The sequence below is a fragment of the Trichechus manatus genome, unplaced genomic scaffold, assembly GCF_000243295.1.
Source record: "Trichechus manatus latirostris isolate Lorelei unplaced genomic scaffold, TriManLat1.0 scaffold00024, whole genome shotgun sequence".
NCBI lineage: Eukaryota > Metazoa > Chordata > Mammalia > Sirenia > Trichechidae > Trichechus > Trichechus manatus.
In genome coordinates, this window is record NW_004443960.1 from 21,354,732 (window position 1) to 21,371,104 (window position 16,373).

General features: G+C 43.2%; 1 protein-coding gene across 1 annotated transcript in view; it reads right to left on the bottom strand.

Moving 5' to 3' along the window:
- Positions 1–16,373, bottom strand: part of COG7 (component of oligomeric golgi complex 7) — a 97,094-nt gene that overhangs the window by 7,431 nt on the left and 73,290 nt on the right. Inside the window, exons 13-15 of the mRNA XM_004373458.3 lie at positions 14,366–14,506; positions 9,042–9,125; positions 2,344–2,458 (exon numbers count right to left, since the gene is read on the bottom strand). Of these exons, the coding sequence (XP_004373515.1) occupies positions 2,344–2,458; positions 9,042–9,125; positions 14,366–14,506 (340 nt within the window). The remainder of the gene's footprint in view (positions 1–2,343; positions 2,459–9,041; positions 9,126–14,365; positions 14,507–16,373) is intronic.

Below are 16,373 nucleotides of genomic sequence, written 5' to 3' on the forward strand. Positions count from 1 at the left end.
TGGGGAGATGGCAAGGTTGGCAAAAAATATACCCATATAATGTGTCATTTGCATAAAAATACTACTACCGACAAGGATGATGATGGTACAGAATATAAAGTTACATGTAACACACTGTACAAAGAGTGGAGCCAGAAGGACACACGGGAGGATGGAAACACCAACATGTTAAGTGGTGGGGACACAGTGATTTTTTTCTTCTTAAATTATGATCTTAATTGTTTTACAGAACATCTATGCAACTAATACAAACTAGAAGGGTAAAAAACAAGCCAGGCTTGGTGACAAGCGACCATAAGGATGACAAGGGTAATCTAGTTCCACCTTGACACTGCCGGCCTGGCTGTGACATGGCCAGAAACGCAGGTGGGCAGGGAGGCTGGTTTAAGGGATAAGCCTCATTCCTGCTGACTGTGACTTGATGGCAAGATACCCAGAAAGGCTGAACATAATGGACCAGAGCACAAACACCCAGAGCTGAGAGTTGAAAGCGGATGACGTAAACATGGATGAAAAGGAGAAATGAAAATAAACAAGAGACTGAGGAGACACCCAGATTGAGGGTAAAGAGGCAGAAGAGGCACCCGCCCTTGACACAGAAGAGGCATGGGCACCAGACCAATTGCCCAAACGCCTGCAGGGTCTGGCACTGCCCTGGGTGCTGGTGCCAGGTGGGTGCTGTCCTTAGCTCACTCTCCATCCAGGGGAGAAAGTGAAGCCAGTGCTACAGCCAAGGTATGTCCGAAGACAAATGGGAGCACAGATTCAGGAGCAAATACCTTCGCGCTTCAGGCTGCTGAGAAGGACAGGGACAATCGGGCTGTTTGCCAGATGCACATGGGAAAAAGGCTCTCTAAGCAGGGAGCACAAAAATTGTTTGAAATTTTTTTTCCATGATAAACCCAGTATATATAAGATGAGATGATCCCATTTGTGAAAAAGTATGTGCGTATGTGGATCTAGCTTTGGTTGTATCTGTCTTGTTTCTTTGCTCAATAATGTGAAAGGCATCGATGTTATTATGTGTAGCTGTAGTTCACTCACTGTCAATACCACATACGATTTCACGGCACAACTATATCATAATGTATGTATCCATTTTACTGTTGATGGACATTGGGGGTGCTTCCAGATTGAGGCTCTTACCAACCAAGTCACCATGGCCATCCTTATAGATTTACACGGGGGCACATATGGAAGAGTTTCTAGGACATATATCTAGGAGTTAAACTGCTGGGCCAAACGGTATGCACATTATCATCTTCACTAGAAAATGCCACACTGTTCTTCCAAAGTGGATATAGCAATTTACAGTGCTAGATGGCAATTCTTTAGTCTTTTCCTTTTATATTGATATACACAGCAGTTTTTTAAACAGAATCACACCGTATATATTATTTTATAACCTGCTTTTCGCACTTAATGTGCTGAGGATAGCTTTCCAAGTCATTAAATATTCTTTTCTAATATATATTTTTTAAATTGTGCTTTAGATGAAGGTTTATAGAGCGAATTAGTTTCTCAATAAACAATTAATACATGTACTGTTTTACGACATTGGTTAACAACCCCATGACACGTCAACACTCTCTGCCTCGCGACCTTGGGTTCGCCAGTGTCAGCTTTCCTGTCCCCTCCTGCCTTCTTATCCTTGCCCCGGGCTCATATGCCCATTTAGTCTCGTTTTGTTTTATGGGCCTGTCTAATCTTTGGTTGAAGGGTGAACCTCAGGAGTGGCTTCAGCACTGAGTTAAAAGGGTGTCCGGGGGCCACACTCTCAGGGTCTACTATCTTTTTTATTAGCTACATGGCATTTCACTGTGTGGATGCACCGGGATTGTTTAACCCATCTCTACTGTTTCATGCTTATTTTTCTTCCCAGTGTTTTGCTTTTATAAACAATGCTGGGATAAACACTCATACAGTTACATTCATGATTATTAGGATAATTTTCTAGCAGTAGAACTCCTGTTCTAAAAGGTTTGCACGGCTTTAAGTCTTTTGATATTATGTCAAACTGTCCTCCAGAAATTCAAACGGTATAATTTAAACTGTTTTCCTCCATGGATGCCAACATTAAGTGTAATCACGTTAAAATATTCACACACTTACACACACATACACACAGTCAATTTGGTAGGTTGTAAAATGGTATATTCTTATTTTCACTTACAGCCTTGTCAGAACTGTGTCCTGCAGAAGTTCCCAAGGGTGTAGCAGGTGGGCCTCAATCTTCCTTAGTCCCTATTTTATGTTTTGACAATGATTTCAATGGGAGTTTGGAAAGATGTATGTGTTGAGGGGTGAGGGTGTTAAAGACATCCTTATACAATCACACTTTACCTTGCTCAGGAGGAAACGGTAGCTTTCCAGCATGCAATGCCAACTCTAAGGCAGAGTCCTCCTGAGTCACGAATGGCTCAAGATTCAGGGGAAGGGACATGATGTACTGCCCGATCTGAAACAAAAGAAAGTACTTTCAGCCTGACATTGACGCATGCAGATAGTTACTTCATGCATCATGTGAAGGCAAATGGCCAAAAGACAAAATTGCTAGACCTGGGGCAACCCCAAATCTGATCTTCCCATCTTTCCAGTGTGTGGAAATAGTGTTCATGGCAACATCTTAAAAAAAAAAAAAAAAAAAAACAATGGTAGTTTGCATGTAAATTATAGCTTCAGCCTTCTCATCAATTGCCCCAGTACTTCTGGAATGCATTCAACACAATCTCTACCTCAACTGACGTAATGAATTCCAAAGTGCTTTGCAAAATATGAAGCACTGTGTAAGTTATTAAAATCAGTGAGATACCAATGGCAACAACTGGATGGCCAACATAGAACGCAAATCCTGTCTTCCGAATTTGGATCTGGTTCTCGTTCTTCTAAGGAGCCCTGGTGGCACAGGTGTTAAGCGCACGGCTGCTAACTGAAAGGTCAGTGTTCGAACCCACCAGCCACTCCATGGAAGAAAGATGTGGCAATCTGCTTCCTTAAAGATTACACCCTAGAAAAGCCTATGGGACAGTTCTACCCTGTTCTAGAGAGTCACTATGAGTGGGGATAGACTTGATGGCAGTGGGTTTGGTTTTGGTCTCTCTCTTCTAGGTGATTTAACCAGGGGAAGGAAGGAATTTTGTTTGATAAAAAGTCATTTATAATTATAAATTAATTTGGGAGGAAAACTATATTGTTCATAATACAAATTCTAGAGAATAAAGATCAACAAAACCTTCTTGGCTGGTGAGCAACCAAAGAAAGTGGCATTACAAGACATTTGACATAAACCTTCCAATTAGTAGTGTTCACCATGCATTTGTCACTTACCTGTGATTTTCATCATGGGTGTATTTTATACACCTATTTCTATTACATTTCATAACCGTTTTGTGTTTTAAGGTAAGTATGTGTTTTATTTTAAAATAAGGCTTGATTTTCAGGTTACAACATGAAAAAGTAGTCTTTGAGTCTGTTGTTACTTTTTTTGCTACATATTCATTCCAATACACTCCTCAAATTAGGGCTGATACTAATTCAAAGACAGAGAACTTTCAAAGTAAGATCTTCTCAACCTGGCCTCATGCACCCCTAAATAGTGGCAGACGTTAGACCCAAATATCGTTGTTAGTTGCCGTGAAGTTGGCTCTGACTCATGGCAATTCCACGTAGAACAGAATGAAACATTACCCAGTCCTGTGCCATCTTCAAAATGGCTATGCTCGAGTCCATTGTTGTGGCCACTGTGTATTTTGAGTGTCTTCCAACCTAGGGGGCCAATGTTCCAGCACTATATCGGACAATATTCTCTTGTGACTCATAGGGTTTTCATTGGCTAATTCTTGGAAGCAGATAACTCTCTTAGGCTGGATTCTCTAGAGAAGCAAAACCAGTAAAGCATATAAATACATACAGAGAGAGAGTTATATCAAGGAAATGGCTCACACGGCAGTAGAAGCTCGAATGTCCCAAGTCCGTGGATCAGGATAGAGGCCTCTCCAATTTCACGCAGTCACAGGAGCTGGCGAACCCAAGACCGGCAGGTCAGAGAGCAGGGCTCTTGCTCACAGACTGTGAAGATCAACGAATCCCAAGACCAGCAGGCAAGACCGCAAGGTTTCTTCTGATTCATGTAACTGCAGGGGCTGTTGAACCCAAGACGGGCAAGTTGGAGAGCAGGGCTCTTGCCCACAGGCTGTGAAAATCGATCAATCCCAAGACTGGCAGGTAAGCTGCTAGCTCAAGTCCCAAGAACTGGAGGTCAGATGAACAGAAGCCAGCTGTAGGATCCAGAGCAGGCAAGAGCCGGAACGTTCACTTATATTCAGATGCAGGCCACACGCCAAGAAAACTCACTTTCAACTGATTGGCTACTCACAGCAGATCCCATCATGTGGGTGATCACATATAAACACTGAGAATCATGGCCCAGCCAAGATGACACACAAGCTTAACCATCACAATCACTAAGCTTTCTTCCTAATCTGTCTTAGTCTGGAAGCTCCTCTGACACCTGTCTCCATGGGTGACCCTGCTGGTATTTGAAATACCACTGGGATAGCTTCCAGCATCAAAGCAACATGTAAGCCACTACAGTATGACGAACTGACAGATGGGTGGTGGTAGACCAAGATACAGGGGTCTATAAAAAGAAAGAAAACTTTTGCCTACTGAGGCGAAAGCATGATCAGATGCCTGAAACAGTTCCACAGCCACCGCTGCCAACAACAGCAGTCACCACTCCGTGAGCCCAGCTAGAGTCCATGATTTTTGTCTTTTTCTCCCCTTTGCAGGAGCTGAGGATGGCGACACTTTCCCAAAGACAGGTTCATATACATGTTCATGGACAGGATTCAGTTTTTACTGAAAAGTGCATTCCTCTTACTAGAAAGAACCTGAGCCAAAATTACATAAGCTATGTTTTCAAGAGGGGAAACATCCATCCTTCTCTGTGATTCTGTGTGGAATATCAGGCTGGACTCATGGCTCTCTGGTGGTCAGCTCCCTGGTCTGGGTAGCCAGAACACTCTCCAAGGCAACTACCCGTGCTCTAACATTCCCTCACAAAGCCACTGCCTTGTGAGCACGGTAACTTCGGGCCATGCCCAAAGTCTCTGGAGTGAATGAATGGAACTAGAAAAAATGAACGATGAATGTGCTAAGCACGCCCCAGCAATGTTGGGGGCCCAATCCAGATTTCTAGCGAGAACCCAATGAAGAAACATCAGTTTTCATTGACGTCTAACACTGACCTCACCCTTGAGATCAATGTGATCAATCATGTGGAAAACAGTGTGTTAAGTGCATCCAAATTTCCCCTGGCTTTGGGAAGACTGGGACTTCTAACATCACGTTCTTCTGTTCCTAACATGGTCCATCCATTTGCACCTATCTATAAGCTTGAGGACACACCTATTATACTTCAGAACATTCAAGAGAAGACTGCTTCAAACTCTCTGTGCCTTAGTTTCCTCATCTGACTTATAGAGCTGTTAGGAAGTTTATGTTTTTATACAATTCTTACAACTGTGCCAGGCATATAGAAAGGTTATGTGTTAGCTATAATTATTATTACTGAGTGTTAACTATAATTATTATTAACGAGGCAAATGCCCTTTTGTTTTCTTATGTATTAGGCTTCCCAGCCCTTGGTTGTCCTGCTTGCTTTCCTCTGCACCAGCTCCATTCTGTCAAGTTTCTCTTAAAAAGCGTAGTGTCCAGAAGTTAACACAAACCCCAAAATCTACCCATCCCAGATGACCACAGGAGGATTACACCCTCTTTTCCAAACATTTAATATGGTTTGGAGGTAGTAAGTCTAAACATTCTACGGTCCATCATGCTAACAAAAAATTATTAGTTTGTACTCTAAGAGGTACACAGATAGTAAAAGAAATTAAATCAGCATTCTTTGTTTCCTTTCATTTATTTAGTACAACCTTTCACCCATACTAGGTGGGTAGCCATTTAAACCAGTTGCCGTTGAGCTGATTCCAACTTATGATGAGCAGAACTGTTGCTCCATTGGGTTTTGGTTTTTTATAATTTATTTTGTTGTTGTTGAGAGTATATACTGCAGAACATACACCAATTCAACAGTTTCTATACGTACACTGATTACATTCTTTGAGTTGTGCAACCATTCTCACCCTCCTTCTCTGAGTTGTTCTTCACCCATTGACAGAAACTCACTGCCTCTTAAGGTTCCTATCTAATCTTTCGAGTTGCTGTTGTCAATTTGATCTAATATAGAGAGCCCTTAAACAAGCACAATGCTCAAAGAAGACATTCTTTACTATTTAAGCTAAACTATTCTTTGGTTTTAAGAAGACTTCAGGGAAATTTTTGGTTTAATCTTTAAAGATTATCTCAGGTAATAGTTTTGGGGGTCCATCCAGTCTCCATGGCTCCAGAAAGACTAGATTTCATGAGAATTTTCAATTCTGTTCTGCATTTTCCCCTTTTTGATCAGGATTCTTCTGTAGAATCTTTGATCAAAATGCTCAGTAATGGTAGCCAGGCACCATCCAGTTCTTCTGGTCTCATGAAAAAAGGAGGTAGTTGTTCACGGAGACAATCAGCCACACATTCCATTTATTCCCCCTGTTCCTGATTCTCCTTCTTCCTCTGTTATTCCAGGTGAATGGAGGCCATCCGTAGGGTTTTTCAATGGCTGATTTTTCAAAAGTAGATTACCATTTACCTCACTAATAACAACCACTGTACATTTCAGATTGAAGAGAACAGCAAATTAATCATTTTTCTCCAGGTTAGGAGAAGGATGCTAATTTCTAGGGCTGGAATTCTTCCATTCCAATTCCATTCAACAATCACTTCCTGAACATCTACTATGTGCAAACCTTGTGTATATTCCTGCATTTGGTACACTTTTCATCTGTAGCCATAGCTTTTTGGCTAAGTCCATGGACCCAGTTTTACTTGAAATAAAGCATTAGCATTATTATTATACCTTGCATAAATGTTTTTCAAAGCATTCTCTCATATTTCATTCCTTTATAATTTTTACAGTTCTGTGTGGATAAGGGTATTCATCAACAAACCAAACTGTCATTTAGGTGAAAAATTTCAGTAATCTCATTTTCTCAAACTTCAATTAACTGGTCTTAGATTGTGGGGTTGCTGTGGCTCCTATACAGATTCCAGGGCTCCAGGTTTCTCTCAGGAGTCTGGTCAGTATTTATTTTTTGGAAATCAATATGGAAAGGGATGCCAGTCATCATCACACCTGTGATATTTACCTACTGTTCTCACATATTCAGTAAATGCTTCTTGATACCCTTTTTGGGTAAGCTTGGTGAGTCCTGGCTCTGTCACTGTGTGACCCTGGGCAACTTACTTCCTCTGTCTGGGCTGTGGTTTCATCATCTCTAAGATGAGGATGACCGCATACTTACTTCAAAGGGCTGTGGCAAGGACAAGATAAGATACTGAGTGATACATATTGTGTGACATGCATCCTGACTAACAGAGCAGCTACTAGGAAACTGTTTCTTCTGTGCCCCCTCCCATCATCCTGCACTTTGGTGCTTGCTGTGATCCCACCACCCGGCTCACGGAACTGTTGAGATAAAATATGATACAGACTGTGCACTGTCTGTAGGCACCAGTGTAAGCCTGGCATTGTCCTTGCACATGGTGAGTGTTCAATAAATGTTCCTTTCCTGAATTTAGGTCATCAGCCCTCAGGTACAATGATGTCTACAACTTGTGAGTGTCACAGGAAGTAGGAAAGGGCCTAGGCCTGAGAACTCATCCTGGCTTTCCTGACTTCTCTACACTTCAGTTTCTTCAACTTTCAAATCAACTCAACAGCCTCTCAAGTCCCGTCCAGTAGTACCAAATTCAGACTGTACTGCAAATTGTCTCAAGTCTGAAAATAAGATTATTCCCATTGATTGCAGAAGGCTGACCCACATCTTGACAACTTCATTAGAACAGGATATTGGGTAACGCCCCGGAAAGCAGCAGGGAACTGACTGCCGTGATGGATGTGCTGCTGCTGTAAAAGGACAGAGAGTGGAGAGCCATCCTCCTCTCTGCTTGCCAGTGGGATGGCCACGTGCTGCTTCTTATTGTACATTGCTTACTTGTTAAATGCCTTTATATCTACTACAGTAGAGTTACATATTACACAGGGGTTGGGTTCTAAGGTGAGAACATAGGGCAGAAATCGCCTATCTCACAATCACCCTTGAAAATCCCAGGTACCTTCAATAGTAGCGGGTACACATGGTTTGGGGTATATTACTCCTGTACTGTATTTCTCATGCACTCTGACATTTCAGAACAACTGAGCTAGACTCAAAGAAGGAATGAAAGGAAAGGCCATGTGCGATGTGTGGGCAGTCAAATCACTTGCCTTTGTAAGGGGACTATCAAACCCCTAGGAGTGCATGGGGAAGAGGGAAAGGACTCCAAGTGCTCTGCTGCCCTGCAAGGTTCTCCCTGTTCTTTTCATACTAAGGCTCTATAACTACAATTCTTGTTAATATGTTTGTTATGAAGCAGTTCTTCTCTGCACACATGGGGTCACCAGGAGTTGGAATGAACTCAATCACAACAAGGAATATACATGAAAGCACTCGGCATGAAAGCACTCAGCACAGGGCCTGGCACAGAGTAGGTGCTCACTAAAAGTTGGCTGAATTTGAATTCAGAACCACATACACATTGTTCTTATGAAAGGTCATTGAGAAGAATCTGGCCACCTGCTTCCTGTCTTGCCAAGCCAGAATTTCCTATGGGACCCTGGCTCTTATGCCCATAGGTAGTGGCCGAATCTCATACTGGGAGAGATGAAGGGGTGGGTGGCAATGTGTTAGGTTCTGAAATCGCCATGTGGCTCTGTTACATTTCTTGAAAGCCCACCCAGGAAATGACTGTAGATTATCCAAAAGCAAAGGTCCAGCCACAGCACGGATGGGGTGGTGACTAGTTTACCTAGAAAAGCCGGAATTAAAAGACCGGGTGAGGTCTGAAATGCTATCACCACCACAAAGAAACGCACAGAGAAGCTCTCTTACATTGCTGATGTACTCAAGAGGAGTGAGGCTGAAGGTGGGCAGGTCATCAGTCAGAGTTTCTCCAATGCCGGCCGTATTCCAGCTCTAAGAAAGGAAGGAGAGGAAGTCATCAATAGCACAGCAAGCAGGCAGCAAGGAAAGCACCAAGCACTGTGCCAGGGGCTGCCAAGGAAAATACAGGAAGAGCACAGCCTTCCCCACGAGGTATCTTCTTCATTCAGAACCGGCCTTTGGAACCAACCCACTCAGCAGACCAGGGATTTCTCCCTTTTTTAAATCATAAACTTGAGGCTCACTAGAGACAGTCACCCTTCCTCTCTCTCCATAAAGCAGGAATGGATCCCTCTGCTCTCACTTAGAATGTGAAATGACAAGTCAGATAGCCTATGGCCTGAGTTCTCTACTGGGGTATGGGGAGGGGTCAAGATAATAAAAGTCATGGGTGCAGGTAGCCTCATTGACTTGTGGGTCTTCAGCACCCTGAGGAGAACAGGAACCCTACAGTCCTTCACAGAGACCACATGTAAGTCCTGTATCTTGGGAGGGAGGCTTAGGAAGCCCCTTCTGGCTACAGGAATATCCAAACCACATTTGTCCATACTACTTTGCCCAAATTAAAGCTGCTGCTTGTACTTCTGTCTGTCTTCTGGGTCTATTTCTCAACTGATTTAGAACTCTAAAAGGTAAGGAGTGAGAAGGAGCTCCAAAGCCCACAGCCTCCCCTGTGTCCTCTCTGGGACCCCCCACTAGCATGTGCCTCAGCTGTCATCGAAAGTGGAAACACCTACAGGATCACAGTGTGAACCTTCTGGCTTTCTGTATGAAGTCAGGCAAATTACTGGTACGCATGTGGCTACAGATTTCCCTCTGGCACACCTTCACCGAGAAATCTAGTTTCTTAATTCCAACCTGAGTCACCCCAAAGCCAGCCCAGAAACAGGGCCCTTTCTGGCTAGACTCCTGCTGTGCCTCTGAGGTCATGTAGCTGCTCCCTGTAGCCACCTGAGACCCCATCTGGTTGCTTGATCCTTTAAGCAGCGTTCTGGGAATGTAATGGCTACGTCTACCCCCAGGCTCCCAGCCCAGGCTGAACCTCAGCAGTCCTCCCCATGCCCTCCAGCACCAACTCAATTATGTCTGATTTTCTTTGCTCTCACAAGTTCTTTTTTTCCCTACCCCTACTATTTTCTGGACTCTTTGTTCCTGCCTGAGAATTCTCTCTTGCTTCAAACTATCCTAATTTTTTCCCAGTTAAATCCACTGAGAATTCATGCTCCAACCATCTATATACGGTGCCTTGTGCTAGGACACAGGACAGGAAAGGCCTAGTCTTCATGTTCCAGGAGCCTCAGCTGGGGAACTAAGATGTCCCTCACACCCCTACCCTATACATCCCCACGCCTCCCTCCTTATTCCTTTCTCCTCTGCCACGCACACATACACACATGCAGGCTTCCATTTCAAGAGTTTCTGGTTTCACATGCAAGGTTTATACAATAAGAGTTCAAAGGAGCAAGAGCTTAGAGTGATTAGAGAAGGGGACAGCCACAGGACATACAAGGTGCAGAGAGGCAGACAGAGAAGGCTGGGAAGAGGTAGTGCAAAGCTTTGAACACCACGCTAAGGAACAGCTTTGTTGTCAACAAATGAATTGCAGGGGGAAGAAAACAGAAAGAGAGCTGGGAGGGAAACCTATGGTTCAAAAGAGATATAAAAGACACACCAACCACTCACAATATGCAGAACGTTATGTAGCTCTTGATGCAAACAGTTAAAATAAATTATAACGTTGATAATTTGAATACTGAGTGATGACATTAAGGAATTTGCTTTAATGTCCTTTCTTAGGGATGATTGTGGCATTGATTTTATTTTAGAGTTCTTGCATTTAGATAAGGTGATAGATATGAAACAAGATGGCCAGGAGGTGACAGTTGCTGAAGCAGGGCGATGAGTACATGGGGCTTATGATACTCTTCTCTCTACTCTTGTATGTGTGTGAAAAATTCCGTAACAAACCATTTTCAAAAACAGATACTATCATGGCTCTGGGAAGCCAGGTAAGGATTCTGAATGCGGAAAGACAAAATCAGAGCAATGCTCTATGAACAAAGATCAACACAACAATTCTGAGGAGGACTAAGGGGGCAGATAAAAAGCTCAAGAAATAGTTTAGAGATGATAAGAACCCAAAGTAGGACAGTGGCCATGGAAATAGATGGGAGACATTTAAAAGGCAGGAACAACAAAACCTGGTGGCTAAGTGGCAAAGAATTGTCCCCAGGTGGCGCAAACAGTTTGCACCTGGCCACCAACAGAGGTTGATGGTTCAAACCCACCCAGTGGCACCACAAAAGGAAGACCTGGCAATCTGCTTCCGTAAAGATTACAGCCAAGAAAACCTTGTGGAATGCAGTTCTACTCTGTAACACACAGCATCGTCCTGAGTTGGAATCGACTCGATGGCAACCGGTTTGGTTTCTGGGTTTAACTGGCAGAGAGGGGAGCAGTGAGGGAGCAGAGATGGTCACTATCAGGGAACAGAGTGGTGCAAGGCACAGCAGCTCCATGAGACCGTGCCCAATACCATGGGGCAGGAGACGAGCAAGGAATTGACCTGTGGGGCAGAGACAGGTGTCACCAGAATCCATCCAAGGCACGAGCACTGGGGGCTGGAGGCCCTGGGAAAGGCTTCAGAGAGGAGGCAGAAGGAACAATGTCAGAAAATGATCAGGCAGAGGGGAGAGGGAAAGACGAATAGCCAGAATAAAAAAGAAGTTTGGAATGGGGCGAGACAGAGCAAACGGAATTAGGGAGAGGCTTAAAAAGCAGGCCGAGAGGGTAGACTTGAAGAGGGCAGTAGGGACATGCTGTAAATTACTTTTTAATCATTCTAAATTTATTTAAAATTTCCTTCAAATGGGCTTTTCTCTTCATCTGTCACCAGGTTAATCCAGGTAAACCTCAATAATCTGTTCTGAAATTGAATATAGTGTTGGTTTATATTCTCATCATATAAAAGAGCAATACAGTTTACCAGCAAACGTAAAAACAAACATTTAATGACCAAGGTTTAATTTCCAAATCCTCATGGCCAAAGCGTTTGCCTTTGTATTGCGAGGTTTTGTGCTGGCACTCTCGGAGAACTCCTAATCTCCAGAGCTGCCCATGTCCATTCCCAGCAGCCTCAGTGTGTTGTGGTGAGGCTGGAATGAGAGGGCGACATCAAGCAACCCAGACCTGGATCACAATAATGAACTTCGGAATGCAGAAGTGGAGGCAAAAGGGCAGGTGGTGAGTACTAAGCCTGTTTAAATGTAGAACTGAGACTAAACAACTGGGAGAATTAAGGTCTCAGAAAAGAAGGTCAATACTTTAAGCTTTAATAAAATAAAAACATAAAAACAACTGAATCTGGAGGCGGGGTGGGGGGAAGACGAGAGACATAAGGAATGCTGATCGCACATCCTTCAGAGCAGGTCAATCAATACCAGTATCTCTAAGATGGAAACATCTGGTTACCACAGAGCCATGACTCCACTCTCTTAAAAGCTTTCATAATCACTTTTCTTAACCTTGGACGCATCTTTTGGGAACTATTTTATGTGGTGAAGCAACAATTATCTCAAGTTCAACAATTCCTTTGGCTTCATTTTAGTTTCTCTTTTTTCTAGTTAAATTGAAATAAAATTATACAGTATACATTTTATTTTTAAAAAAATCTATCTATCTTCCTCTCTTCTATGCTCATCCAACCTTCAGCATGTGTGTCAGTGGCCATGAAGAGGCACCCTGAGTAATTAATGGACACCAAATGTTTACACTGATTATTTCTAGATGGTGAGATTCTGGAGGGATTTATTGCTTCTTTCATTGCTTGAATTTCTGAAAATGAATATATGTAATTTTTATTTAAAAAAATAAGGGGACATTCCTCTTAATAAACGAGAATCACAGGACGGAAGAAAATTGCTATTTATGAAGCACTCGGGCAGGTACTGTGCTCGGTATGTTTCACATGCAGTAGCTCATTTAATCCTCACAAATCTATATGGTGAGAACGACTGTGTCCCCATTTTAAAGATGTGGAGATGGAGGCTCACAGAAGAATCAATAAGCTCAGTCATGGGATCCAATGAGACAACAAACAGAGGTGCCAGTGCAATGTCCATGGGTCACAGCAGAGCTGTTGGCCACCGACACCGCTTCTGCTACGCTGCGTGGCTGTAGTGGCTCTTCCAGTTTTACCTCCCTCGAGGCTAGAAACGAAAAACCTGGTTGGAGCAGATCTCATGGGATTTTGAACAGAAGGACCATGAAGACTGAGAATCACAGAATTTCAGGGGTAGAAAGAACCTCACGAAGCATGTGGTTCAGCCACATCATTTTATGGAGATTCTGAGACTCAGAGAAGGGATGAGACCTGACCAAGGCCATATAGGGAATGAGTGAGTGGCCCTTGACTCCTGGCCTAGAATGCTTTCCAGAGGGCAGCAAAAAGCAAAAATGATGTTCTATCAGTGCTTGCTACCTCCCTGTACCTGGCTCCTGCAAAGATCTTGGTTATTAAAGACCCGTAACTGGATCTTTCCCAAAGACTGTCTCCAAAAGAAGGTAAATCAAGATGGACTTGAGGGGAAGAGACAGAAGCTAGTGAGAAAGGGTCTGTCCCAGTGATCCAACAGGAAAGTGATGAGATCTGGATGAGAGGAAGACAGACTGAATAGAGAAAATATGACTGAAAGGTAATCAGGACAACCAGGAAAGAGAAGGGAAGCAGGTGCAGGGCAAAGACGGTGAGATTACTCTAGGAACATCCAAATAGAAAAGGTGTCCAGGAAAGAAAGTAGCAGAACTCTTCAAAATCTCCTCATTAACAAAAGATCAACTCGTTAAGGCATACTCCTGGGTAAAGTTCCGAACCAATTCTCCAGAAATGTTTGTGGCATGAAAACAATTCAATTTCAATAGACAATTAGCTCCTCAGACTTGGCCTAACCTATCCTGCAGCACATAATCACCCTTACCTCTCCCTGAGAAGGCATAGCTATGCTGCTCCAAATGGCAAAAAGCTAATGAAGCAGTATTAATAATCCCAAGAGACAGTCTGTAAATAAAGCATCAGAGTAACTACAAGCGAGATAGGAAGTTCATGCTAAGCATGAGTTAAAAGGGAAAAGTGACTCCTTTATGTGGCACTTCTAGCCTAGGAGAGTCAGAGTGGGCTCCTCCTAACACTGGGGGCAGGGGCTAACCCTGTGTTCAAACTTGCTTGCACAGGAGGTGGGACCCTGGCAAACCACTGCAGGCAGTGAGAAACTCACGTCCATCTTGGAAACGAGTAACAGCTGTTGCTTGATACGCAGGAAAACGGAATCAAAGGCCAACTGGTGGGCCTGCTGATTAAGCCGAGTGAGGGCTGCTCGAGACGCAGACAGCAGGTTATGATTACTGGACCCTTTTTCCTGAAAAAGAAAATGCAAAAGGCAGTTTACTAGGCTCTGAATCCAACCAAAGTATTAGCTAGTTAAATATTTTTGAAAAACCATTGTAAGAAAAATACCCAATAAAAACCAAACCTATTGCCGTCGAGTCGATTCTGACTCACAGCAACCCTGTAGGACAGAGTAGAACTGCCCCATAGAGTTTCCAAGGAGCGCCTGGTGGGTTCGAACTGCCGACCTTTTGGTTAGCAGCCATCGCACTTAACCACTACACCACCAGGGTTTCTGGAAGAAAAAAAGAAAAACAGTGAGGGAAAAATGCAGAACAGAATTTGAAAATTCTCGTGGAATCCAGATTTTCTGGAGCCATGGAGGCTGAATTAATCCCTGAAACTACTGCCCTCAGATAATCTTTAAACCTTAAACCAAAAATATCCCCTGAAGTTTTCTTAAAACCAAACAACAGTTTAGCTTAACTAGAAAAGAAGGTCAGCCTTGAGCATTATGCTCTTTTATAATCTATCTATATGGGATCAAATTGACAACAGCAACTTGAAAGATTAGACAGGAACCTTAGGGGTGAGTGAGTTTATGTAAATGGGGAGGAACAACTCATAAAAGGAGGGTGGAAATGGTCACACAACTTGAAGAATGTAATCGGTGTCATTGAACTGTATGTGTAGAAACTGCTGAATTGGTGCATGTTTTGCTGTTTATATTCTCAACAACAAAAACAAACAAAAAATTATTAAAAAAGAAAAAAAGTGAGTGGGGGGGTTCTATACAATAGTGGTTCCCAAACCTGGCTGTGCCCCAGAATCCCCTGGGAAATATGCTGAAATATAGCTTCACAGGTTCCACCCCAGAATCCACTAGGTTGGAGCCCAGGAACTTACATTTTTAATACACTTTCCCAGGTGATCCTGATGCATTTGGGCTAGCATGAGCTATGACCTCATGGGTTGGCAGTTTAGGAGAAACTACTACAAGTGGTGCAGTGGTTAAGAGCTAAGGCTGCTAACCAAAAGGTCGCCATTTTGAATCCACCAGGTGCTCTTTGGAAACTATATAGGGCAGTTCTACCCTGTCATATAGGGTCACTATGAGTCAGAATCGACTTGACGGCAATAGGTTTGGTTTTTTTGGTTTAACCTATGACGGCCTCTCAGGGATAGAAGAGGAAGTGGAAAAAGATGAGAAGCTTCACATATAAACAACAGTGATCTTGAGAGCCCTGATTCCCAGGGAGGTCAAATCAATCATTCTCGGCTGAAAGCCAGAGTATCAACAACCTGTGGGAGTCACAAGGAATTCCATGCAGCCTGAGAAAATACAGAGATGGAAAATGTAACCTTAGTTTTGCTATTATAAATGAACCAATTACAACAAACAGACATAAATCAGATTAGCAATAAAGATAAATAGAGTTGCTTTAACCTAATCACAGAAGCATGGATGAATGAACTTACAGAATTGCTTTAAGAAGTGTGTTTGTCTGGACTAAACCAAAAGCTAAGAAGTTTCCTGAATACAACCAAATGCTTTGAGGGACAGAGTAGCAGGGGTAGGGGTCTGGGGACCATGCTTTCACAGATGACATCTAGGTCAACCGGCATAACAAAGTTTATTAAGAAAACATTCTGCATCCCACTTTGGTGAGTGGCATCTGGGGTCTTAAAAGCTTGCAAGCGGCCATTTAAGACGCATCAATTGGTCCCAACCTACCCGGAGGCAAACGAGAATGAAGAACACAAAAGACACAAGGAAAATATTAGCCCAAGAGACAGAAAGGGCCACATAAACCAGAGACTTCATCAGCCTGAGACCAGAAGAAGTGCATGGTGCCCGGCTACTATCAATGACCACCCTGACAGGGAACACAACAGAG